The sequence below is a fragment of the Dipodomys spectabilis genome, unplaced genomic scaffold (genome assembly GCF_019054845.1).
Source record: "Dipodomys spectabilis isolate Male_0828 unplaced genomic scaffold, ASM1905484v1 ptg000197l, whole genome shotgun sequence".
Lineage (NCBI taxonomy): Eukaryota > Metazoa > Chordata > Mammalia > Rodentia > Heteromyidae > Dipodomys > Dipodomys spectabilis.
In genome coordinates this window covers 18,916,900-18,942,797 of record NW_024870874.1, presented here as the reverse complement: position 1 = coordinate 18,942,797, position 25,898 = coordinate 18,916,900, and the positions used below count along the sequence as shown (strand labels likewise).

General features: G+C 38.2%; 1 protein-coding gene across 2 annotated transcripts in view; it reads left to right on the top strand.

Moving 5' to 3' along the window:
• Chchd3 (coiled-coil-helix-coiled-coil-helix domain containing 3) overlaps positions 1-25,898 on the top strand; it is a 264,171-nt gene that overhangs the window by 55,263 nt on the left and 183,010 nt on the right. For both annotated transcript variants that reach the window (XM_042696002.1, XM_042696001.1), the window contains exon 3: positions 3,824-3,905. In XM_042696002.1, coding sequence (XP_042551936.1) covers positions 3,824-3,905 — 82 coding nt within the window. The remainder of the gene's footprint in view (positions 1-3,823; positions 3,906-25,898) is intronic.

Genomic DNA, 25,898 nt, shown 5'->3' with positions numbered 1-25,898 from the left:
TCAGAAGTTTGGGTGGAGGGGCAGGGAATAGAAGGATGTTGGTCAAAGGCTAGAAACTTTGAGCTAGGGATAAATTTTAGGGCATACTACATAGCATGGTGATTGTTTTGGTCTTTCCTTTTCTCTCTTCCCCCGCCCACCCTCATCCCTCTCTCCTCTTAACTTGGTGGTGTAGTAGCCCAGGCTGGCCTCCAACTTTTGAATCCTCCTGCCTCACACTCTCCAGTTATGTATCAGTATTCTTGGTACCAGATGACTTTATTTTATAATATGCTGTTGTTTATTTTGATAAGACCAGATTTTACAGTCCTTACTCCACACATACATAAATGGTAAGTATGTGTGGTGGTTGTTGTGTTTTTGTTTTTTGTTTTCTTCTGTTCCTGGGGCTTGAACTCCAGGCCTGGGCTCTGCCCCTGCACTTTTCTGTGCTCAAGGCTAGAAAGCTAGCACTGTACCACTTGAGCCACAGCACCACTTCCAGCTTTTTCTGAATAGTTTATTGGAGATAAAAGTTTTGTGGCCTTTCCTGCTGGGGCTGGCTTTGAACTGTGATCTTCAGATCTCAGCCTTTTGAATAGCTACGATTATAGGTGTGAGCCATTGGTGCCCAGCTTGATGTGTTCATTTGATTGCAGTAATCATAACATAATTTGTGTGGATATGGAATGATCATGTTGAATATATACATTATTTGGGGGTCAGTCATACCTTGGTAAGTGTGGGAGAATAACCCAAAACAACAAAGAGAAGATATGAGCTCAATTAGGAAAAAAATAATCTATCTCATTGCTTCATACTTAGACTTGGTATACTGAGGTCTTACAGATACTAAGTTTTAATTATTAATTAATTTAAAATTGAATTTTGATTGACAATCTGATTAAATTTTGCCTGAGACATTTTTTGTTCTTTTGGAATTTGAAGTAATCAAGGTGAGGCAGCATGGTTTTGCATATATAGATCGACAGAGTAATGATTCTAACTTGCATGTTGAACCTCAGAGTGTAGTTTGATCAGTAGTAGTACCAATTAGGTAAAGTATGTCTTTTCTTCTTTTTTCTTTTTCTTTTAGCAGAGCCGTATATACTTTGAAAAATGTAGTGTCTGATTATCCTGCTCATTTGTGAGAACTGTGTGCAAGTACCTAGTCAGTGGCTTGGTAGCTAGCAGAAACAACCCACGTGTTCAATGGATAAGGAGACCAAACATTGGGCAGATTAATTTGTTTATCCAGAGTCTGGTTAGTAGGAAAGCACACTAGTTAGATTCTTGCTGAGCTATTTCTGCTTGTAGTTTGTCTGCTATTGTTTGTATTGCTTAAAATCCTTTAATCATGAGAAAAGCCAAGATTTGCCTGAATACAAATACAAAATACAAATAGAATTGTTTGCTTTTGTGGCTTTCTAGATTTTGTGTGATCTTTTCAAAGCAAAGACTTGTATCTTTCTCATGCTATGACTGTAAGTGGGGGGAAAGCCAAACTGGAACCTACTAGAGAGTTGGAAGGGATCCTAGTGCACAGAGTTTGAGAGAACGGCTGCCTAGAGGGTAGAAACTTTCTCAGGGTCCCCCAGAATTAGACATCCATGTTGGGAATTAGACCCCGAGTCTACTATCCATGCTTCTTTATGTCATGCACACCCCCACTTGCTTGAGATACATTGAACTATTCGAAGTATATAGGTCAGGTTTTTAAAATAGAAAGTTTACAGAGTTGTGTAACCTCTGTTACTAATTTCAGAACATTTTGAACGCTGCTGAAAGAAGCCAGAGCTGAGCATGATGGCACATGCATGTCATCCCAGAATTTGGGTGGCCAGGGCGTAAGGATCTTGAACGAGAGGCCAGCCTGGGCTACATGATGAGACATGGCCTCCCTGCTTCCCTGACCCCCGCCACACCCCCTCTACCCCCAAGGAAAAAAGCCACTGACCCTTTAGACTTTCTCCATCTTCCTTTTTCTCCCACTTCAGCAACCACTAATCCACTTTCTGTGTTCAGGCCTAATCTGGATATTTCATATGCGTGGAAATACATAACACACAACGTTTTGTGGCAGGCTTCTTTCAGAAGCCATGATGTTTTTAAGGTTCATCTGTGTTGTACTCTGTACTTCACTCCTTTTAGTGACTGAATCCTGTTACAGTCAACCTTATGGTGACCATTCATTCATCCGTTGATGGGGATGTAGATGGTCTCCACTTTGGGGAACCTATAAGTAATGATGCTATAAATGTTCATGAGCAAATTTCTGTGTTGACATATGTTTTCAGTTCTCATGAGAATTTTCAGTACCCGAGGATGGATTTCTGGGTCATGTGATAACTCCACTTGGACTTCTCAGGACCACCAAACTGTTCATCACAGTGGCTGTGCCATTTTATGTTCCCACCAGCAGTATATGAGCATTCGAGTTTCTGTAGATCTTCACCAACATTATTAATTTTTAAATCATAGTATGTTTGAAGTAGCATATCATTATGGTTTTGATTTGTGTTTTACTAATGGATATGGTTGGGCAACTTTTCATGTGTTTATTGGCCATTTACATATCTTTTGAGAAATGCCCATGTATGACTTGTGCCCATTTTTAATTGGTTTATCTTTTTATTGCTTGCCTGTATCAGTTATTCAGTGTTCTGAACTCTGGATATAAATTCCTTGTAGATATTTTCTTCCTTGCATTCTGTGATTTGCCTCTTCATTTCCCTTTTCCTCTTCTTTCTCCTTCATCTCTCTTCCATCTCCCTCTCTACTTCTCCCTCTCCCTCTCTCTTTCTCTCCTCCCATGTAGCTGAGGTTCCAGACATTTCACCATGCCCAGTTTGTTGACAGAGATTGAGATCGCATTAACCTTTTGCCAAGGCTAGCCTTGAACTGGGATCCCCTCAACCCCCAGCTCCTGAGAGGCTCGGCTTGCAGGTTTGTTCATCACACCTGGCCTATCTTTAGTTTGCTTTCTCTACAAATGAGAGAAAAAGTAACTTTTCATGCACATTTTTTGTTATTGTTTAGTGTCTATTAAATATTTTAAAAAGTTGTTACTTTAATTTTTATGATTTTGTGCTGAGACAAAGGAAACATACTGTCTGGGGCATCAAATAGTATATCCAAATAACAGAAACAGTACTGCCCTGTTTCCCAGCTAGTAGTTGAACCATTTGAAATAATACCTGATTATTTGTACTCCAGACAATTCTGAAATAGTTTCTGGGGCTCTTTGGGTCATGATTTAAGTCACTGGATATTTAGGAAGATACAGCCGTGGTCTCAACACTGGCCTCCTTCCAGTTGTTGGCACTTGAATTTGAATGACATGTTTTCCAAAAAATATTGTTTCCAAATTTCTATATATCATAAATCAAGAAGAAGTGAATATAATACAAAGGATCATTAGATAATGAATGATTTTATTAAATATTTAGTTATTGAAGGGAAGACTTTGGTTCATTTTCCACTTTTCTAACGTCCCTGGACTTCTCTTTACTTGCAGTTGTCAGACTTTAATATTAGGACATTATTTTAAAGAATTCATACTTAATAGCTCGATCCCCACTGGGCAGTTAGAAGCTCCTCAAGTTTATGACAAATTTTGGCACGTGTGGAAATTTCTAGGTCACCAGACAACTCTTGATGAAAGTACTCCTGGGCGTACTAATTGCTCTTCCATAGTGCATTGGAAATGCATTGGAAGGAGGCACTGAGCACCTGGCCCAACTTGGTCCATCCGCTCCAGCTCAGCTTGCTTTTCCTGAGTGTTTTCTTGCCCTTGTTTTCAGAAGTTGCTTATTTCATCTGTTTCTGCTTTTGTTGATTCTAGTTTCCGATGAAGAATTAAAACGAAGAGTAGCGGAGGAGCTGGCACTGGGACAAGCCAAAAGGGATTCTGAAAGTCAGAGGCGGTGAGTTCCATGGCATCTCGGAATTTTTGTGGACTTGTCATAAGCATCAAATGTCTTTAGAGGAGAATGATTGTAATAAGACACATTATTTTCGATTGGCTGAACTTCAGAATGATCTGATATGAACTTGGATAATTTTAGGGTTTTTTTTTGGTTTGTTTGTTTTTGTCGGTTGTGGGGCTTGAACTCTGGGCCTGGGCGCTGTCCCTCAGCTCTTCAACTCAAAGCTAGCACTCTACCACTTGAGCCACAACGCCACTTAGCACCACTTCCGGTTTCTGAGTGGTTTATTGGAGATAATAGTCTCACGGACTTTCCTGCCTGGGCTGGCTTTGAACCTTGATCCTCAGATCTCAGCCTCCTGAGAGCTAGGATTACAGGCGTGAGCCACCAGCTCAGCTTGTTTTTTTGTTTCCAGTGTCCTCCTGGGGCTCAAACTCAGGGCCAGAGTTTTCTCCCTGAGCTGTTTTGCTCAAGGTTAGCACTTTACCACTTGAGCTCCACTTTTGTCTTTTTTTTTTTTTTAATCCCCTCTTGTTAATTGGAGTTAAGAGTTTCTTGGACTTGACTTTCCTACCCAGACTGGCTTTGAACTGGGATCCCGAGTAAGGATTATAGGTGTGAGCCACTGGTGCCCAGCCCAATTTTAGTTTTGAAATGTGCTTGTTAAAATCCTGTATTACCTTCTCCCCACACTTGATTGTACAGAGTTATCATATCTACTAAAGATTCTTAGTTATACAAATATTGAGTCTTGCTTTCTCAATATATGAAATTTAAGTTTTGAGGATTTTTTCAGAATTTCAAAATCTACCAATGAATATGTTTAAGAATAAAAATCAAATTACCTGTTATTAAATATTAAAGCAGATAATGTTAGAGATTATACCGTTTTGAATATAGTACTCAAATTAACAAATAGTATTAATTGGTAATATTCTCACTTAAAAATTGGTGATGTTACAGGAATGTATATGAAGATTAAAAATCTTCTATAATTCTGTCTTGTAGCCATAACCATTCTTAATACTATAGATTTTTTTCTACATATATATTTCATCTTATTATTGCCATTATTTTGTTATTACAAATAACAGTTAAAAACTACGCACTGAAGGGTTTTGTAATAGTAGAAAATTAGAAGCAATCCACGTGGCCCTCTTGAGGAAGCAAATGGATGCAGTATGGTCTATTCCTACCATGGGATACTCGACAGTCAAGTATATCCTTATGTGCTGATTCAAAAGGATGCTAAGAGCCATGAACTGAAAAAAAAAAGCAGTGTACAAAACAGCACAAATACATTTTTTTGGGTCAAAAACAGTACTTTTAAAAGACTTAAAGTATATATTTATTCAGAAAAATGTGTGAATACATTTTAGTCCAAGATAGTGTCAAGTGCTTCCCATCTGTGCCATTTCTGAGGTTTGCATGTAGAACAGAGCATTCGGATCACGTGGTGTGAATGTCTCTCTACTGTGAGCATCAGGCACAGGCCTCCACTGAGTCGATGCTCGCTGTGCGGCTGTTTTGTTTTGAATCTTTTTGTTTGAGAGAGCCAATAAAGAACCTTTGAATAGACTGAAGTCCTTATTGACCCTAGGACCCTCAACTTAACCTCTTTGGGCACGAATCCCTGAAATGAAGAGGTTGAAATATGTTCTCTGTGTTCCTCCCCTTGACAAACAGCTAAGGTAACCCATAATGTGCACAAAACATACAGATCAGAATATGAATTGTTTAAGACCACTATTTTCTCAAGAAGAAGAGGTGGTTTATGGCTTCATGTTTTGAAAAAAATTGAAGCTATGGGTAGTACTTCCAAAAGAGTCTGTGTATATTTCATTAGTTTCCCATGGAGCATTTAAAATTATTTATTTGGGTTTGCTTGGTAGAATATATAATTAGATAGTAAAGTTTAAATATTAAAAAATTCAATTCACTTTCATTAAGTAGAGAAAACCAATGTGTTGTAGTAGCAGTTCTTAGCTTTTGAAATTCTATTATTTTTAATTGAATCTTATTTTTAATAAAAGATTTTTGGTTAAACTAATTTTGTTTATTATATTTCACATAGGATTTTTTTTCTTATATGGTTCAGTCTTTTAGTTATGATAACGTTCCCTATGGTGTGTGTGTGTGTGTGTGTGTGTATGTTGTTGTGTGTATGCCTATGTGTTTGTGTTTCTTTCCTTCCTTATTCTACTCCTGTGTGCCCTGCTGATTCTGGAAAAAGGACCAGACAGATAAGTTGAATAAAAGGTGCTGGTGAGAGCCAATTTCATATCTCATTTAGAATAGGCTTGGCAGCCTAGCTGTAACTTGGACAAATGAGTATTGATAAAGAATTTATTTTCTGTCACTTTTAAGGAGAACAGAGAGTGGTACAGCCTTTTTATTATTTTTTTCTTTTTAAAAATGTTTTGTTTGAAGCCTCCTTTATGAAAACTTCTAGCTGTCAAATCTTGACAAAAAGTGTGTTCTTCAATATGGTGGTTCTTAGAGGAATTGATAGCTGCTTTTTTTTTTCTTGTTTGGTTTTGTTTCCTTTTTTCTACCATAGAAGAAACTTTTCAAAAAGCAGTAAGTTTTATGGTTCGTCTTTTAAAAGCAACTTTTATTTATGCATTATCGTATCTGTTTCCTAATTTGAAATCAGACTTGCAAGCAGTTTTGCAAAAATAGTTCCTCATGCCATTGTAATGCCACTTGTACATCTCTCGATGACTTAAGTTTTCAATACTCCTCCAGTGTTCACATGGTCAACCATGTCTCCAGTACATTGGATCTGAATGTATGTGCTAGTACTTGTAACTTTCAACTATACTTGTTTGAAAGGATTTGAGGATTAATTTTCATTGTGATAATTTTCTTTATAAAATTATTATAAAATTGGGACTAGGAAGGTGGCTCAGTGGTAGAGCGCTTGCCTTGCATGCCTGAGGCCCTGGGTTCGATTCTTCAGCACCATATAAGCAAAAAGAAAAAAGCCGGAAGTGGCACTGTGGCTCAAGTGGTAGAGTGCTAGCCTTGAGCTGAAGAGCTGAGGGACAGCGCCCAGGCCCAGAGTTCAGGCCCCACGACCCGACCGGACCCCCTCCCCCCAAAAAAAAGAATTATTATAAAATTGATTTGCTATATTTTAAATTGGCACCTAAAAATTGTATATACTTATGGGGTACCATGTGCTGCTTCTTGTCTGTCTGTATCATCGTCTCTCATCCATGTATCTATGTGTCTATAACTTGCGTGTCTATCCATCTATCTATCTGTAATCTAGTAGCATCTTCAAATCATTTTACAGGGGTTTTCAATTTCACATGTTCATTATTTCTATGTACAGTGAGTCTTGGTCAAAGTCACCCTTCCATCATTTTTCTTCACTCTCACCTATCAAGTTTCCTAGTTCCATTTGTATATATGTACACTTAGTGATTTTTTTTCAACAGATTCAAATACTACATAATGTTCAGGTTATGGCAAACTGGCTTCCTCAAATGCTTATCATTTCTTTGTGGCATAAACATTCAATATTCTTTTGATTTTTATGTGTAATCTTCTTTAAAACAATGTGGAACTTTTTAGGCTCACTCAAAGCCAGAGAAGAGTCCGTTGAATCTCCAGAACCACCACCCACAGTTCTAACCATTTTCAGTTCACCCTACTCATTCTACTAGGTGGAGGAGAGTTAAGGGGTGAGGCAGGGAAGTTTGTGAACTTTGTGGCTGGGACATATCCTGAAATGTCTTCCATCTGGGTAGCTTAAGTAAAGACCATGTTCCAGTTTGATGTCTTTTGGTTGAAAGATAGAAACTTAACCCCGATTAACTTGGAAGAAGGGCAATTTTTAGAAGTGTATTTGATAGTTCAAAAGCATTAAAAGGAAGACTAGAGAACCATAGGGAAGGACTGGAGACTACTAAAACTGTTCACAGTGGGAAGTAATCCTCAAAAAGAGATCTAGATGAGGGAGGGCCCTCTAACAAAGGGGGATAGATAGCAGGCGGCTGAATTCCATTGAACTGAAGAGGCCGTGATTTTTTTGAAAAAGATATACCATTAAGAAAAAATTTGTTACAACATGCAGCACAATAGTTTATTTCTTTGGGCTTCTTTATTGAAAGGGCTCCTGAAGACTAATTTTGAATTTGTAAAAACACATCACTTGTATATTCATTAAGAGGAAAGAGTAAGCAAAATACATTGATTAAGGTAATGGTTTGGAACTGGGGGAGATTTTAGTCTTGGGATGCTTGATAATATTTGTAGACCATGTTGCCTGTCATACTTGTCAAGTGTTTTTACACATTGTGGGAGACCAGAGATAGTCTTAAATGTCCTATAATTCACAGCACAGGTTCCCTGCTCACTGCCCACAACAGAGAATGGATTGTGCTGGTAATGCAACCACTGTTCTTCAGACCTATGCATACAGAATTTCTATCCTTTGAATCATGTTTAGACTAGGGGTATGATGTCCTTGTTTTTCTGTATAATATCATGTTCTGTGTTGATGAAAACCTGGTGGTACCGTATTCTTTAACTGATTGCTCTACTGTTCTTGGGAATTTTTTAGGCTGAAGGGCTGACACCAGGTCTGCAAATATTTTTTTTCATTTTATTTTATTTTTTTGTGAACATACTGTACAGAGGAGTTACAATTACATGGGCAGGATAATGCGTACATTTCTTATCAAGCATTGCAGCTTCCTCCTTTGTTTACCCTTCACATCCCTTCCCTCCCTCTCCCCTCCCCCTCCCCCCCCCAAACGTTGTAAAGCTCGCTTTGGACATGACAGCTTGTACTTCTCATTGTTGCAACAGGTCCGCCTGTATCCTTAAAGGTCTGCAAATTTTGATGCTTACATACTAGCTATGACAATAGCAGCAGGATTGCCACTGGCGGGCAGCAGTTGTGAGATGCTTTCAGGCATGTGAAAACATGGAAAAGCATGTGTTCTAGAACTGGCAAAACCGAGTCTCTATACACTCAGAACATGGAATCTGACAGATGGAATAACTTCCCTAGGGTGTTTTACCTTTCTCCTCTTTGTCTACTTCTCTGACTGATTGCTACACATATTTAGATCCCATTCCAAAATTAGCAAAACGGAAATTTCTTTAGGGCATTATAAGTCAACCCAACTCCTTGTAGATTGTCTTTCCTTTAAACTTTAATGCAGACATGCCCCAGTAGAGGTTTGTTGGTAAAGCCACAGTGACAACATCAGCTATAAGCTGTTATATTTAGAATAAAGCTTACACATGGATTCTGTTTAGTAGGTTTATGGGACTCCTGAGCGATTTGCTTAGTTAACAAAGTTATGCATCCAAATTGCTGATGGATTAGTTCAAAATCTGAAATTGGTGATTCTAATTTATAGAGTCATGCTTTTGCTTATCAAAACGTGTATAGTACAGAATAGGAACTCAGCATGCAGTACAGAGTTAATTCGACCGTGAGCCTTCTGTTTTTGTGGTGAAAGTCTTATGTATATTTAGATAGTAGTTGACTGTGTCGATTTGCAACCACAACCAGCCAGTGTAGCAAGTATATGTGATACAGTGTGAGTGTAGTCTTTTTAAATGTTCTTTACTTCTCCCCTTTGTCCTGCCTTCAGAAGTCAGATTCTTGACAGCCAGAAAAATGTTACCACTCATGACCTTTAATCTTTGGCATTTGAATTTTACCTCTTATTAAAGTAAAAATATGTTAGTTTTAATTACCTTTCTACAGAATGAAGTAATAGCTGCTTGATGTAACTAGTTGTACATCAGCCAAGATTTCCTGTTGGCTGCTTGTTAGTTGAATGTTGGTTGGATGTTAGTTGAAAATTTTTCCCCTCACTTTTAATTATTTGGAAAATTGCATTTGACTTGTGAGGCTTAAAATAATTAATTTAGTAAGTGGCCTAATAAATTAGTCATACATTTTTATCGGTTATCTTGTTTAACATATAACACAGACCATTTACTTTTCCATTGATAGCCGGATAGATACCATCAAGTGGGGCGTAAAACTTATTTGTACCTTTTAGTTTCTCATAATGGTGGAATTTATAGGGCTGGTTCCTTCTGTTTAAATTGGTTATGTTTAAGAAGTGATTTTGGGTGTGGGGGTGAGGGGTGTAGCTGAGGATGTGGGAGGGAAGGGATGGTAGGGGAAAAATAAAGGAGGAGGCAACAATGCTGGATAAGAAATGTACTCATTACCTTGCTCATGTAACTGTAACCCTTCTGTACAGTATTTTCACAATAAAAAACTTACTTAAAAAAGAATTGATTGTATTAAGTATTTTTAGCCTTCATATGAAAAAGTTAGACTAGGAAGGAGGAGTTTGCAAGCTACAAACAGGGTTTTGTGAGTTATAGTCATGTTTAAAGAATTTAATATGAAAAATTGTGTATATAGCATGGGACCTTTCAAGTAGAATGTTCAGTAATCATGTTCAATGGAGTGAATCACTATGATGTAAGATCTTGACCACAGAATTTTCTAGGAGGGACAGGGTTATGGTTTGGATGTGGCTTATTCCCAAAGGGTTCTCAGTTTGGAAACTTGGTTTCTTGAGTGGAAAAGAAGGCAAAGGAATCTTTAAGAGATGGGTGTGTGTGTGTAGGGGCGGGGGGTAAACACTGCTCTTGGAAGTGAGTAAAGTAGCTGTCATAGGATCCTTGAGTTCTTTCAAGATTGAGTTGTTATAAGAACAAGTCTGATTCTTGACTGGCAATGTGATCTCTGACTCTCACAACATGCCCTTGCTATGGTACTATCTGCCAACAGATCCCTCCTTCATGGAGCTGAGTCTAATTTTGATGTCATAATCACAAGTCTTCAAAATCTTGAGCCATCTTAACCTTTCATCTGTATTTACTATGTTTCAAATATTTTAAAGTGATCTTTAAGTAGTTGGAAAAAGGAATTTTATTTCAACATGTCAGTTTATGAATACAATGCATCTTGACCAATGTCACCCCTTCCATTGTTGCCTCCCACCTCTTCCCCATCCCTTCAAGTAACCTGGTTCTGTTTTCACGCATGTACATGGAATATTATGACTGTATTCTCTCCATTCATCTGCCCTCCATCTTCTGGATCTCCCTCAAAACATCTGTTTACAGTCAGTATTTTCTTATGCTGCAGTCAAACTGGCATGGTTAAATGAATTTTACTTCTAATTAAAAAAAATATTTACAAAGAAGTGAGTAAAGTAGCACACAAAGTGTGCTAACAAAGTGAGTAATTCCAGAAATCCCAGCATCACATGACTGTTAGGGTATGGCTTGCAGTGATGTTTTTTCTTATGAAAAATAAAGATCCCACTATTTTCGGATGATTTTTCTTCCTAACCCTATTTTAGCTCTGTCTCCCACCCGTCCCTAGCTTTCTGAATTGCTGTTGTTTTACACCCATACTTTTCCATTTCTTTCTGCTTCAAAGTAGATAAAGACCTAATCACTGTGAATGGATTAGGAAGATCACTCCTTTGCACTCAGTGTTTTCACTGGAGAAGATTGGAAGTGCTGTTTACTAGGTAGTAGAATCTGTGCCATCTGCTACTTTCATCTTTTTTCTTCAAGTGACACTTCTATGTTTTTAATAGAGACAACTGCTTTTCTATAACTCACAATTATAGAAGGTTGGAGTATCCAGTCTGTTTTATTCATATCTCTTTACTTCTTTTTCCAAACCTAATTTTCTTTCCTACTGATGCTCTGCTGCTACGGTGGAATCCTGCTCTGAATCCTGTTTTAGAAGCTATTTTTGCATAGCAAGAAAATCGGAGAACCAAAGTCAATCAAGCATGCCATAGAAATCTGTAACTTTTTACTAGTTCTAATAGCGACAGTGATGTGCACCCACTTCTTGTTCAAACGTGTTGTTTGACAGTAATTATAGTGTTTATTTCTCAAGAAGCATACCATTTGAAGTAATTTGTGCTCAAGCTGCTTTCTGTATGTGGACGTTTCTAGGAATTCATTTCTCAGTGTTCTATTGTAGGAATTCTTGTTGAAGTTTCTCCATTACTTGGAACAATCTAGGTTTTCTCTTTTGGGGGTTGGGAAGGGATTTGCAACATGTTCTTTGGATCATGTATTATTTATGTCGTAGTGTATTCATGCTTATTGTCAGTCCTGTCTCTAGTTTTTAAAGACAGGTGACTGAGAAAGCTATTTACAAAGTGTTTCAGTTGATAGCAGAACTAGACTAGAATGGCCTACTCAGTGCATTGTTGAGTCCTGTTAACTTGGTCTTTACGTAAACATTTATTTAAGGGAAGTTTAACATGGAAACCGAGATAATCTCATTCAAGTGGGGATATAATTAGGTATGTGGATTTAAAGCACTGGTAGTCCCTCTCTAATTTCTTTTCTTGGAGACCTAGGAGTCATTGTAGGTTCTCATGCTAACTTGGGGCTTTGTTCATGACACTGTGGATCAGAATCATTGGCTATCAACTTCGGATACCTAGTATTTGAGGAATGTATTTTTCTAATCCAGATAGCATCTGTAGGGCAGACTGTTCTGTGTTATTCTAGAAGGAGAGTTAGACTCTGGCTCCATATCTGTTTTCTTAAGTTTAGAAGGCCATCTTCATGGGCAGCAACCTGACATCAGTCTTGGCCTTCTGGAAGCTATCTGCTGGTCCCACTGGTTCTGTGCCTTAAGAAAGAGTAGCAGAGGGTGAGAGCCACAGCACATACACAGAGAAGAGGATGAGGTCCTTCTACACACAGTCCACTCGGAGCAATTATACAGAGGGCTTCCTTCTGCCCTCCCTTGATTTTTAATAGCTTTGCCACCTGAGCCTTGACCTGAAAAAGTTGTGAATGAATTATCAGTTTTATCTCTGGATTATATATTTTTTCCAAACATTACATTATATCCTTTTGCATTTCTCCCTCTTCTTTTGCTTTTTCTAGTTAGAGAAGACTGTTAAGTATTATATTGCTGGGCGCCGGTGGCTCACGCCTGTAATCCTAGCTACTCAGGAGGCTGAGATTTGAGGATTGAGGTTCAAAACCAGCCTGGGCAGGAAAGTCCATGAGATTCTTATCTCCAATTAATCACTAGAAAACCAGAAGTGGCGCTGTGGCTCAAGTGGTAGAGCACTCGCCTTGAGGTAAAGAACGCAGGGATAGTGCCCAGAGTTCAAGCCCCATGACCAACTAAAAAAAAAAAAAAAGAATCATATTGAGGGAACTATATTCTCTTGCTTCCCATTCCTATACAGAGGCAGATGGGCTTTATCTTTGGTTAAAAAGTTTCCTCATGACATACAGACAAATTTATTTATACCTAGTTATATATCTTGGAGTCATGGATTATTTGTTGTGAAAACCTTTTCAGAGCAGAACATTTCCATGCCCAACTAAAATGAGAAAAAAGCAAAAATAGGTTGATGTTTTCTTTACATTCCGTACATTGACCACTGTTTTCAGCGTTTCATCTGTTCTGTCTCATTTTTGCAACATCCCTGTTGGGTATTACCATAAACCCCACTTCATAAAATGAGAATACAGAGAGGCTAAGCCACTTCCCTAGGAAGGTGTGTTGAGATTTGAAAACACTTCTTTGTTGAATTCATGCACGTAATTGTTTGATAGTTCCAATTCCTATGTCCAGGGAATGCTTTTAAACTTTCTCATTTACCATTATGGCAAGGAATAACAAGGATTTACTTTGATTTTTCTCTTTAAGAACCTTTGGTAAATAAAAGATCTGCTGTAAGGTATTAGATCTAGACAGCTACTATGTGATATCTGTAAAACTTTCTCCATCTTGGGACCAAACTCTTTTAAGAGTCTGTGTTTGAAGTTTTTTTTTTTTTTTTTGAATATGTAGACTGTCACTACTCAGTATGTTTTGTGTGCATTAGTTTCATGAATGTGTCAATTAAATTTCTTAGTTTAGTTCTTGTTAGCTTCAGATTGGGACAGGTTTGTTTTTTTCCCCCGACAGTGCGGAATACATTGAAGCAGACGGTTCCCTGCCTCATGAACTTCAGAGCTGACTGTCCGCGCTTCTGGTCAGTGAGGCTCAGCCTGTGCCTGCTGGATCCACTATTTGGCAGAGCAATTAGGATACTTTCTATGGTGCAGGAACTTGTCAGCCTGCCCTAGAGACAGGAAGCAATGAAGAGGGGCAATATTTACATTAATATCTGTTCTCTAGGGGAAATCATTTTGCATTTCTCCTTCTATCTTTATAGGCTTACTTTCTCTTTTTAGAACGGAAGACTGATTTACTCTATTATTAGGTGTTGGTTGCATTAAATGGTGTGTTGGGTTGTTGGCTTTATAGTATATAGTGTTACTGTTTGTTTGCCTTTCACATGAGTCTACATAGCCGTAGAGTCTACAAAATTTATATTTTCTAATCAATTAAAAAGTTAGCTAAGGGCTGGGAAGGTGGCTCAGTGGTAGAGTGCTTGCCTTGCATGCATGAGGCCCTGGGTTCATTCCTCAGCACCACATAAGCCGAAAAAGCTGGAAGTGGTGCTGTGGCTCAAGTGCTAGAGCACTAGCCTTAAGCTAAAGAGCTGAGGGTTAGTGCTCAGGCCCAGAGTTCAGGCCCTATAACCAACCAAAAAAAAAAAAAAAAGAAAGTTAGCTGCTGGGCTATTTTTCCTTGGGTATAAAATACTGACTTCCTTCACTGAAATATGTGCAACCTGCATGGGAACAATTTATTAGTCATATGCTATTTACACTGGCTTGCTTTCTTATGAACTATCTTTTCCTCCGGGCTTTAACTATTTCATTTGAATGTTTTTCAGGTTGTCTCATTAAAATGATTTTGGTGAGATTTTAGTGTCAAACAAAAAGTTTAAAAATGGAAGTTAACCATGTAAGTGTTTCAACTAATCTCTTAAATCAAGTTCTATCATGATTACTCAGAATGGATCATTTAGATTCCTTATTACCCCATTCCATTTTGTGAGTACTGATTATGTTAAAACAAGAATGTCTTAGAAATTCATAAATTACAGTGCATTTTGCTTCCTTATGGCATTGATAGATTAAAGCCAAGCCACATCAAAATAGTACCAAAACATTACTGAAACCACCAATGTAAGAATGTCTATTAATTAAAAAGCCATTATCCAACAGCTTTTGTGATTCTTTTTTCACTTCTACAGAACTAAGTAGGTCTGACTAAGAAAAGTCATACTCCAGACCAGTGAAAACATGAATAATTCTGGTTAGAGGAGAAATTTACCGAAGAAATATGTGAATCTTCCTCCTCTTTTCAACCTTGTTTTTCTCCAGATAAAATCATTCACACATTCATATCCTTGGGGTTGTGGGTGCTGTCCCTGAGCTCTTTTTGCTCAAGGTTGGTGCTCTACCACTTTGAGCTACAGTGCCACTTCTGGTTTTCTGGTGGTTAATTGGAGATAAGAGTCTCTTGCCCAGGCTGGCTTTGAACTGTGATCCTCAGATCTCAGCTTCCTGAGTAGCTAGGATTACAGGCATGAGGTACCAGTGCCCAGCTATAGTTTGTTCTGAAGAAAATAAGATTGAGTAATATTGTATATGATCTACCCTTTCTCCCAATTCAGAATATAAAGATCTCAGTAGTTCTTAAACAATAAACACCATTTAAAAAGACTTTACAACTTGTAAAAAGTTATACTAAGTGAAGTAAGGCAGACCCAAAGAAACATAGGCTGCATGGTTTCCCTCATTTGTAATAATTAGATTGTGCCTTAAATCTACCAGTAAACCGAATGGATAGTAAAAGACAAATAATTACACTTGGACTTAAACAGCACTCTAGTTGGGAAGGTGGCTCAGCGGTAGAGTGCTTGCCTTGCATGCATGAGGCCCTGGGTTTGATTCCTCAGCACCAAATAAGCAGAAAAGGCCAGAAGTGGTGCTGTGGCTCAAGTGGTAGAGCGCTAGCCTTGAGCTGAAGAGCTGAGGGACAGTGCCCAGGCCCAGAGTTCAGGACTCATGACTGACCAAAAAAAAAAAAAAAAGTAAACAGCACTCTAAACATTCACACAGTGAGAACAAAGGAGGATATTCTTAGGAGATCAGTAGCTATGTGCATGCGATCATATAAAATAAGAAATAGAAACAAGAGTTTTGCAATGTTTGCATTTTTTTCTTTCCTTTTTTTCTTTGGTTTATTCCCTTTTGTCCATGTTTTTGGTTCTGAACCCTTTATCTTGTATATAAATTTATCTGATTTGGGGAGGGGAAGGAGAAGCACAGAAATAGTGGGATAAATGGTGAGTCAATTCAGCAGTGATACTCACTAGACACTATGTTGGAAATGAACTATACAACTTGGTAGGGAGAGGTGATGGGAGGGGAAAAACTGGGAGAGAATGAGGGAGAATAATACTCAGTACCTGTCTTATGTGACCGTAGCCCCTCTGTACATCACCTTTGCAATACTTTTTCTTTTTAAAGATAACTTTCCCAGTTGGGTGTGGAGGCTAACAGTAATCCCAGCAATCAGGTGGTAGAGATAGGAGGATCATGGATTTGAGATCAGTCTGATAGCCCTAGATTGAGGTAGTTGTAGTGAGACCAGGTCTCAAAAAGCAAAAGGAAGACTTTCTTTAGGAAAAATAATAGAACCATGTCATGGTATTATTAGTATACATGGTAATCAGTGATCACATGTAATAGTAGGAGCTCACAGCTTTTAGACCCTGCACTTGCACAAGTACTTGGCATGTACTCTGTCTTTGATCCTCACTGAATTTCTGTGGGGCAGGCTTTGACCTGTAGGCATCCTCACTTGGTGGATGGAAAGACTGCAGCACATTGAGTTTTACTTGCTCACGTAATCACACTGGCAGCAAAGATGGGATTGGGATTTGAACTCAAGCAGCTAGCATCTGAGGCATAGTCATCACGCTCTTGGATTATGTCCCAGCAACGATGGCATTTTCTGTTTTCTGAACACTCCACCCAAGGCTGTTTTGAAATAGTTACTAAAGGTTTTGTAGGTTTCAACACAGTGGAGATTGGCTCTGCTTTGATTGTGGAGTCCAGTGAATTCAGGATTTAGTTCAAAAGGATTTGCAAATGAAAGAATTTTTTTGGAGTTTTTGTTTTTTTAATTCACATGAGCATATTTTGAGATAAAACTGTCAAAATACTATCACATAGTGGGTAAAGATTAATATTTCTATATACATTACAGTTATTTACTGGAAATTGTGCATTTCTTTATGAATATATCTGTCAACTGCAATTCATTTTTTTATAAAATTAAAGGAAAGAAACATAAACTCTTATCCAAGTGGATTTCTGGAACTTATACAACTTGATGGGTGTGTCTTAGAAAGCTCTTGAAACAGGTGAACATGTGAATAGTGTTAGATTACCAAAAAGATGAAGGTAACACCAGAATTTTGATGACTAATTATTCTTGATTCCTTTGTTCTGCTTTTATTTCCCCTTCTTTCCTCATTCTGAGTAATTGAGCTTTAATATTTGTACTTTAAAAATACACTACAAATCATTTGTCTCTTAACCATTTGTATCCACACCAAAGTCTAAACTAATACTTCTCAGTAGTTGGAGAGTTTGTTTTCCTGACACTTTAGTTCATCACAACATCTAGGTACTGCTGGCATCTATCAGGTGGAGGCCAGTGTTGCTGCTAAACATACCACAGATAGCCTCTCACCACAAAGAATCATCCTGTCCAAAATGTCAATAATGGTAAGGTTGAGAAACACGCACTGAGCCATTATCATTTCTCACTCTCCTATTCCACAGTCACCTGCTCAGAGCCACTTGTCCCTCATATTCTGTTTCTCAGAAAGCAGCATTAGTTTACTTAAAGAGAAAGTCTTTTAAATATTGTTGGTTTATTTGCTTAAAACCTTCTAATGGCTTTTCGATTAGATTTACATAGAGTGTAAAAATGTAGCTAGCACAAAGTTTCAGCCCGTTCCCTTGACCTCTTGTCTTTCTGCCCTCTTTTCTACATTCATACATCGAGGTCTCCTCTTTGCCCTCTCATTGATCATCCAGCTACATCAGGTGGGAAGACTGGTTTGCGCCTACAGTTCTCTCCCCAGGATCCTTGAGGTGCCTGGTGTTTTGTATGGCTGGCTCCCACTTAACTGTTCATATTTCTTTTCAAATAACCCCACTGAGATCCTTGACCTGATTACTTTGTCTGAAATATCTACAGTGTTCGATTTTCTGTCCTCTCACACAGGCTGTCCTTTTCCTGCCTTATGGTTTTTGTTGTTTTCTTTTTTCCTTTCTTTCATTTTTTAAATGCTTTTTTTTAATTGTGAAAATACTGTACAGAGGGCTTACAATTGCATGAGCAAGGTAATGAGTGCATTTCTTATCAAGCATTGTTGCCTCCTCCTTTTCTTTTTTCTCACAGTACTTTATCTGTTGACGGTCTTTCTCTTGCACAGGAATATAAAGGAATGAAGGTAAAGCTCATGGTCTGTTGTATGGGAGGGATGAAAAAGAATCGATCACTAAATTGCAGCATTATTTTATTCTTGTGCCTGATAAATTGAAATGAGCTAGAATATGTACTGAAGGAGAAAAAGACAAGATATATTCCTTATATCAATAGCAACTACTATTTAATTATCACCTACTGTGTGCCAGGCACTTACCTGTGTACCAGACACATTCATTTGCGTATGTTAGATCCAAACTTTCTCAAGATCCAATAACTCTTGCTATAGCTAATGTGTACCTTCCTAGGCACACAAGGCTAGGTGTTTTTCCTTTAAGTCAAACTAGGGAGCACATTTCTGATAGCTCTCTTCTCTGTTGACTTAGGGTTTAATTTTCAATTGGAAAGCAGCTTGGAGGGGCTAAAAATACTGACCAGAGGCGGTATCTGGATTCCATCTCCTTTCCCTTCTACTGCAGGCCTTTTGCCCAAAGCTTGCTCATCAAATTTTTGTGGTTTGTAGGCAGTAGCTGTGATTCACGTTTTCCCTTCTAGAAGGTTGGCTTTCAGTTTCTGGTATGAGGAGTGCGTCAATAATTCTGGGGTGACCAGATAAAAATAATGACTTTCTCATCTTGTCCTAAAAATTTAGAATGAAAACATATTCTTAAGGTCTCTTCTATTTTTATTTTTGAGCCCAAACATATTACATGTAAAACATATACTGTATGGTGCATTTCTTTTTTAGAGGAGACTGAGTCAGAATATTTATGTGAATTTTTGAGCCTTGATGGTTGGGGCAGAGCCAGAAAGTAGCTGCATCTGCCTCTGATTTGTTCCCCTGGACTTGACAAAGGGATTCCCGTTGTCCTTAGATCATTTGGGGCTTTGATCAGGAGGAGCGTGGAGCGGTAAGGATTGGCTCAGAGTTTTTTGCAGCAACTTGAGAGATCATCTCTTTTTTTTTTTCTGACTGCCTCAGTCTCCCAGCTCCTGGGCATTGGTGCTGGCCAAGGCCCCAGGGAAGCAGAGTCCCAAGTGGCTGTTGGTGGTGAAGTTTCTGAGTTTTATTATATCCCTGCTTCCTGCCTTCCCACTTGCTACTTTTAGTTTTTTTTTTTCATTTTCCAGCAGCTTGTCATAGGAATGACACACACATAGCACACTTGGCCTTAGATAGCGTTTTGCAGACAAGAACAACAAATTCGCCAGTCAGAGAACAAAGTGGGAGAAAAATGAAGAACAATATTAGAAAAGAACCCTTTGGGAAGCTGCCCACAAAAAAATGTTATATTAAAATCAATACTGGGGCTTGACCTTTTGTGATACTGTATATTTTAAAGCCTCCTATTGATTCCCTTTTAATAACATGTTTATTTTACTTTACAGACATAAGCCTAGGGAGAGCATAAAAGGAAAAAATCAAATTCTTTATGATGGTGGTCATTTAAATTTGTCTCAGGAATTTTGTATGGCTTGCCAGTGTTCTCTGGATGTATTTAACATATTCTTCTGTTGTAACACTGCAAGAGGTTATGAAGCAAATTGTTTTTCTTCTTGTTAAAAATACTCTTGGCATTGTTGTATCCTATACTTGTATCCTCCCTCTACCAAATTACAATCTTTTATTTTTTCCTTTTGCCTGTGTTTAAAAGTCAGACAAACCTCATTTTGATAGATTTTTTCCCCCCTTCTTCAGTCTTGAAAAAAAAAAAACTTTGATATGCAGCATCTGTTGAGTCTGGGTGCATTTGGTGACAGTTCTATGCATAAAGACAGCTGTCTTCTACTATGTGCCTAATGGCAAAGTATCAAAGAATTCGACATGTTCTTAGCTGATCACTCAGTCTTGTCATTCCAGAGACAGGAATATACCTTCTGTTAGCATCTGGGGTCTACTATACTTAGGAGGTATCCTCCAGTCTTGTTGTCCAGTCTTGAAGTGATTGCACTGTGTGCACACCTTCTCCAGTGGTTTCTGTTATTAAAAAAAAAAAAAAACCATCACAGATTCTTTTCCCACTTTCAGATGTTCTTCTCCATCCTCCAGATATTAAGAGATATTCATAACTTGAGCCATATACCTGGAAAGGTTATCTGACAAATGGTAAATTAAATGAGAGTCAACCTGTGGAACATCAAGTTAATAGGCTTGAGGAGAAGTAGGATGCGTACATCTCATTCATCGTTTTAATGTAATAGTCCTGTTGTTTATGGGACATCTGATATCACATGTGGAGAAGCCAGACAGCAATTCCAGGAAGGCTGTAATGGATTAGAGGACATTTTGAAAGGGCAAGTAAATTAATCAAGAAGCTAAAAGAATCAGAAGGTTGGAATACATTGTATTATAGCATGGGTCCAGGAGGAGGCTGTGCAGACGTATAGCAGGAGATCTCTAAGGAGGTCCAGGGGGCCTAGTTTCTTCTACCCTCCAGCCTTATGTCTGTTGCAGAGATGATATTACTATCTTCCTGCCCCCTGCTGGGGTGGGGCGGGCGTTTACTTGGTAGCATCATAAAAGACAAGTATCATAAAAGCTAGCCCGGAAATAAGATGATAAAATTAAAAAAGAACCCAGTCAACCATCAGGTTGTCTGATCTCTCGGTAAGAGCAGAGTTGTGATGAATATCCAGAGGAGCGTGAGGTCAGAGTATATATACCAGGAGACTGGAAGTGGGCCTCGGGGAAACTCTGCCTCTGCTTGCTTCTCTTCCCTGGGCCCATTGTTGATGGATGATTGCAGCCCATTTTCTCCTCAGGGTCTGTCTTCCTAGTACTCAAGAGTATAGTAGTATCCATGTTAAAGGGACAAATCACAGGGCATGTGACAGTACTAAGAAGTGTTTTTACTAATTAGAAAAATAATATGTGCCAAATAGAGAAATGCAGCTGAACAAAGGAAGATAATGAAAGCTACCCACCATTAATTCCACTCTTCACACAAACTCATGGGGAGAGTAACAGGAGTATTGTCATTTTTATGAGCTGCTTTAGTTTGGCTCTCCTAAGATCTATGGTGAGCCTGGTTTTGTCAGCATATAACTTCATGGTTGCTCAGTATTAGGTATTTAGGCTTTCAAATAAACGGTTGAGAATGATTCACTAAATACCAAATATCCTTGTTATTAAATTTATACATATCCAGTGTTTCCTGAGGGTAAATCCCAAGTAAAATTACCAGGTCAAAGGTTATATAAAATATTATTGCCAACTTACCCTCCAGAAATTGTGCTAGTTAACTCACTACCAATATGAGTTTCTCTTGTCTCCTCCCCCACTCATTATTGCAAACGTGGGGAATAAAGTAATAAAGCCAACATTGGGCTGCCGTACATCTATGTGACATACCTTATCATGTTTGTCCGACTAGCATTTTCATTAACTTTAGATGGATGCTTTCTGATAGGGTAGAATGGTTTCTCTGTTGTTCTGGTGTAGGCATTGTGTGAATGAATATTGTTAGGTCATTTCAGATTGTTGTGAAGTCTATGTAGTTTAAAACCTACTTAATTCATTCCAATAATTGCTATCTACAGACTTGTAGATAGCAATTCCCCTGAAGCATGAGGGTAGCTGGTCAGAGGCTAATAGATGTGTATTGGGTATAGACAGGACAAGCTGAGACCCAGTTGACTAGGAATGGGTTCAGCTTCTGACCTGGCCTCAGCTTACCTGGCTGGTTCAATGGCACCTGTATCTACCAGCTGACTGTGGTTAGGGTCAGATGCCAGAGAAGAAAGAAGCCAGTGGGAGACACTGCCAGCCTTACAAGTAAAATATTGGCCTGAACGTAGTAAATACTAACATTTTTGGAATGCTTTAGATCATAATGTTCTACCTTTTGAGAGATAACAGGTGTTTGCCTTCTGCTTATTGTAAATGAAGGCAAGTCAAATAAGTTAGAAAATGAAAGCAAAATACCTATGGGAAGTGAAATGAGCAACAAAACTCTGGTCTTAAAAAGTTGTATAGCTTAGATTTTTACTTTTTTTTTCTCTTCCAGAACTTGGGTTTGAACTCTGGTACTCTAGCCCTATGAGCTGTACCTCCTGCCCTTTTGCTTTGTTGTGGGTGAATGGTGATCCTCGTACTTCACAGGTAGCTGGGATGACAGGCATGCACCATGGCACGAATCAGTGTCATGTGATCACACTCCATAGATCCTGGAGCCTAAATCAGTAGTCAGTGTGTCTGAAAACCTTTCTTACTGCGGTGCAAGACTGCCTTTCATAGTGTCTTGTGTCCCCCATTCCTTCCCCCACATTTAGAGTCTGTTTCACATTGTCTTTTTCTTCCTGTTGTCTTTTCTCCTGTCATGTAATTGTTCCAGTGTTACTCTTTCTGTTCGCACTTGGTTTTCGACATGTATCTTAACCCAGTTTCTACAGTGGCATTCATCTGACCCCGGGCTGCCTGGTTTTGTTTTGCATGTATTTACAAAGTAGCGTTTCTGAGATTTACCTTGTGCTTGCATGGGCTCTTGTCAGGGCCAGTTTCATGAACTGTATCTACTTCAATGTTTCCCTGCAGGAAGTGGCTAGACTGGCTAATAAGAGATATGGAAAGATTGATGGGTCTGGTTTGGTTTTAGTAGTGCTTCCTCAGTAACACACTATCTCTCATATTAAATCTTTAATGGTCACTTTCAGACCTGAAATTCTGCAGCATTGACTGAAGTTTGAACTCTGGGCCTCACGTTTGCTAGGTAGGCATTATGCTCCCTGAGCTATGCTTCTACGCCTTTTGTACATTCTTTCTTAGATAACGTCTCAGAATTTTGCCCAGAGCTTACCTCAGACCACAGTTCTTCTACCCATGTCTCTTGTAAGTTGGCAGAGGTGAACCATTACAACTGGTTTATTTGTTGAGATGGGATCTGGTTAACTTACTGTCCAGCTTGGTCTTGAATTGCAGTTTCTGCTTCCTAAGCGGCTGGGGTGACAGGCATGAGCTACCAAGCCTGGCCCTTTTAAGCATTAACATAATGGAGAGTCCTGATGAAGAGAATTTTTAATATGTTTGAAGGTTTTAAAGAGTTCACATTCAGCTGATCTATAAAGATGTTGTCATTTGTCCTTAGTTAATCTGTTGTTACCCTATATAACCTATATTTATGATATCAGAAGGTGTATTTATAGCAATATACATATTACTATAAGGAGTATATTTACTATGAGGAGTAGCCAGTCAAAGGTGATAGATTACTTTGGCCAAGAGCTTGAGTCAAGGCATTGAGCCTCAGAAAACATGAAACCCAGGAGTGTGTGAATTTGAATGAACTAAGATCTGAAATGCACTGACATGGTACAGAGGGAAAGTACAACTGATCCTTATAGCCACAGGATGCTTTTTTGTTGTCACGCGTTGGGGACAATGACAAAATGATCATTTGCTCACACATGCATCATGGGAGATGTTCAGTTCTGTGTCTCCCACATACTAAGGCTCAGCAGTGGTGCTTGTTTTTCTTAACCCTTCTTTCAAAATCAAGCAGTCTATCTTGTCTAGTCCCATGACTGACCCAAACCTAGAGAGGTTAATTTATCATTCGAAGCCCATTTTTAAAGCAAACAGGTCTCTAGCTCTTTTAAGAGAATGTTTGCTCATTCTGTTCTCTGTTAGCCCAGTAAATACGAGTCTTGAGGGAATTTTAAAGAATTGGCAATAGTGGGTTGTTTCATGTCATTATCGGCAATCTTCTTTCTGCAAATTAGAGTGATCATTGTCTTTGAAATATTTATCTTACCTGAGATGCTGCCTTTTGAGCTTCTTCTTAATGATTAATTTTACTTATGTAGAGCTATATATATATATATGTATATATATATATATGTATATATATCCTTAATGCTTTTAGGATTTATTTTTCCATAAACTTGAAATTGACCCCATTGCTCTCTTACATCTTTTTCTACCCCATTTCCTTGCTCATGGCTATAAATAACATACTGCAGCTCCTGGAAACTGAATACTTGTTTTATTTTCCAATAACTTGGGTGTTTCATTTCATCCCGTAAAGTGTAATGAAACTATATAACAGTATTACTCACTTTCATTTTTATTCTTGCTCAATCTCCTTTTAAGTGAATGGTAAGTTAATATCATTGCACCATTTACTGCTGATCTGACTGCATTGTATATGAGGTTTCAAGAGTTGGTCATTATGGGACATTAAATGGAAGAGCAATTTTAGTAAGGTTCTATAGATATTTGAAAAGAAAAAGAAATTGTAAATGTGTCTTTATTTAAATTGTAATCCTATTCAGAGTTAATTCTATTAAGTCAAGCTAAGTGAATTAGAATCCAAGCAGTAATGTAGACTCTAATAAGTCTTTTTATATGAGTGATATTTTTTGTAATTCTTACCTTTACACAGGTTATCTCTGTATAATGTTCTTGTGAACTGTTATAGTCCCAAAAGGGAAAATATAATTATCATGAATTTCTACAATTATAACAATATCAAATCTAGTTATGATGAAGAACATTCAGGAACTCAAATTTAACATTGATCACTGCTGGAAAGATATGATTTACATGACACCATGGCCAGTTTTGTTTATGACTCTTGAGTAGGTATAACCCTTTGTTTCCGCAGCAAGAAACTGATAAGCTTGCCTCAAATGGAGGATAAATATGAATGCACATGCACATTCAAATGCTTATTCTTCTAGAGCTCTTATTCCCTCTGTGACAGTCTCAGGAAGTGCTCTATTGGACTGAGTTCCAAGTCTGGTTCCAATTCTGACAACACCTAAGAACTTTCCTTGTCTGTGAGATGGAAGGTGATAATGCTTCAGGTTTGTAATGCTTCAGGGTTGTTTTGAACATTCAATGATACGTTCCATGTAAAATTCTTAGAACAGCACAGGTTCTCATAAAGAGTCATAGTAAATTGTCTGTGTGATTATCTACTTCATCCATCCATTCATTCATTTCAGAGAGTTCTCTAGTTGTATAGAGTGAAAAACCTCTTCTTTTCTCTGTATAACCTTTCTTACTTCCTGTTGCCTTTACAATTTCTAAGAATTGTAGAGAATCTTGCTGGTGAAATGGAGAGAAAAAAATAAAGCTGAATGAAGATAGATGAACTTTTTTGTTTTACAAGAGTCATTGATTTTCTTCTCTATTGTTGGCCCATTTCTAGTTCCAGAAGTTCCAAGTAGGAGAAATAAGATGACATGTTTTTCTTGGCAGATTTATAATTAAGTAAAAACACCCTTTAGTTGGAAAGCTGTTTGCTCATGTAAACTTATAAATTAATTTTAGTTTCAGCGGTTGATTTTTATGTGTTGGCACCTTTATCTTTTGATTTGTCTGTTTAGCAAATCGTTTTCAGGGGGCTGGAGATACGCAGTACGATCCAAGGATCTCTTTACTGGAGTACTGCGGTGCTGCATGGGAGACAGGAGGATCTAGTTGTGTTTGGCTTTTAAAAAGACTCTCTGAAAGGAAATCCACATGGGTTAGAGCCAACTCTGCGAATGTAGCAGCATAGCATATAAATTTGATTTTAAGAATTCTCATTTATGCCTGGATAGTAAATAAGTACAAGGACTGAGGATAAATTAAATACTGGCCTTTTGGA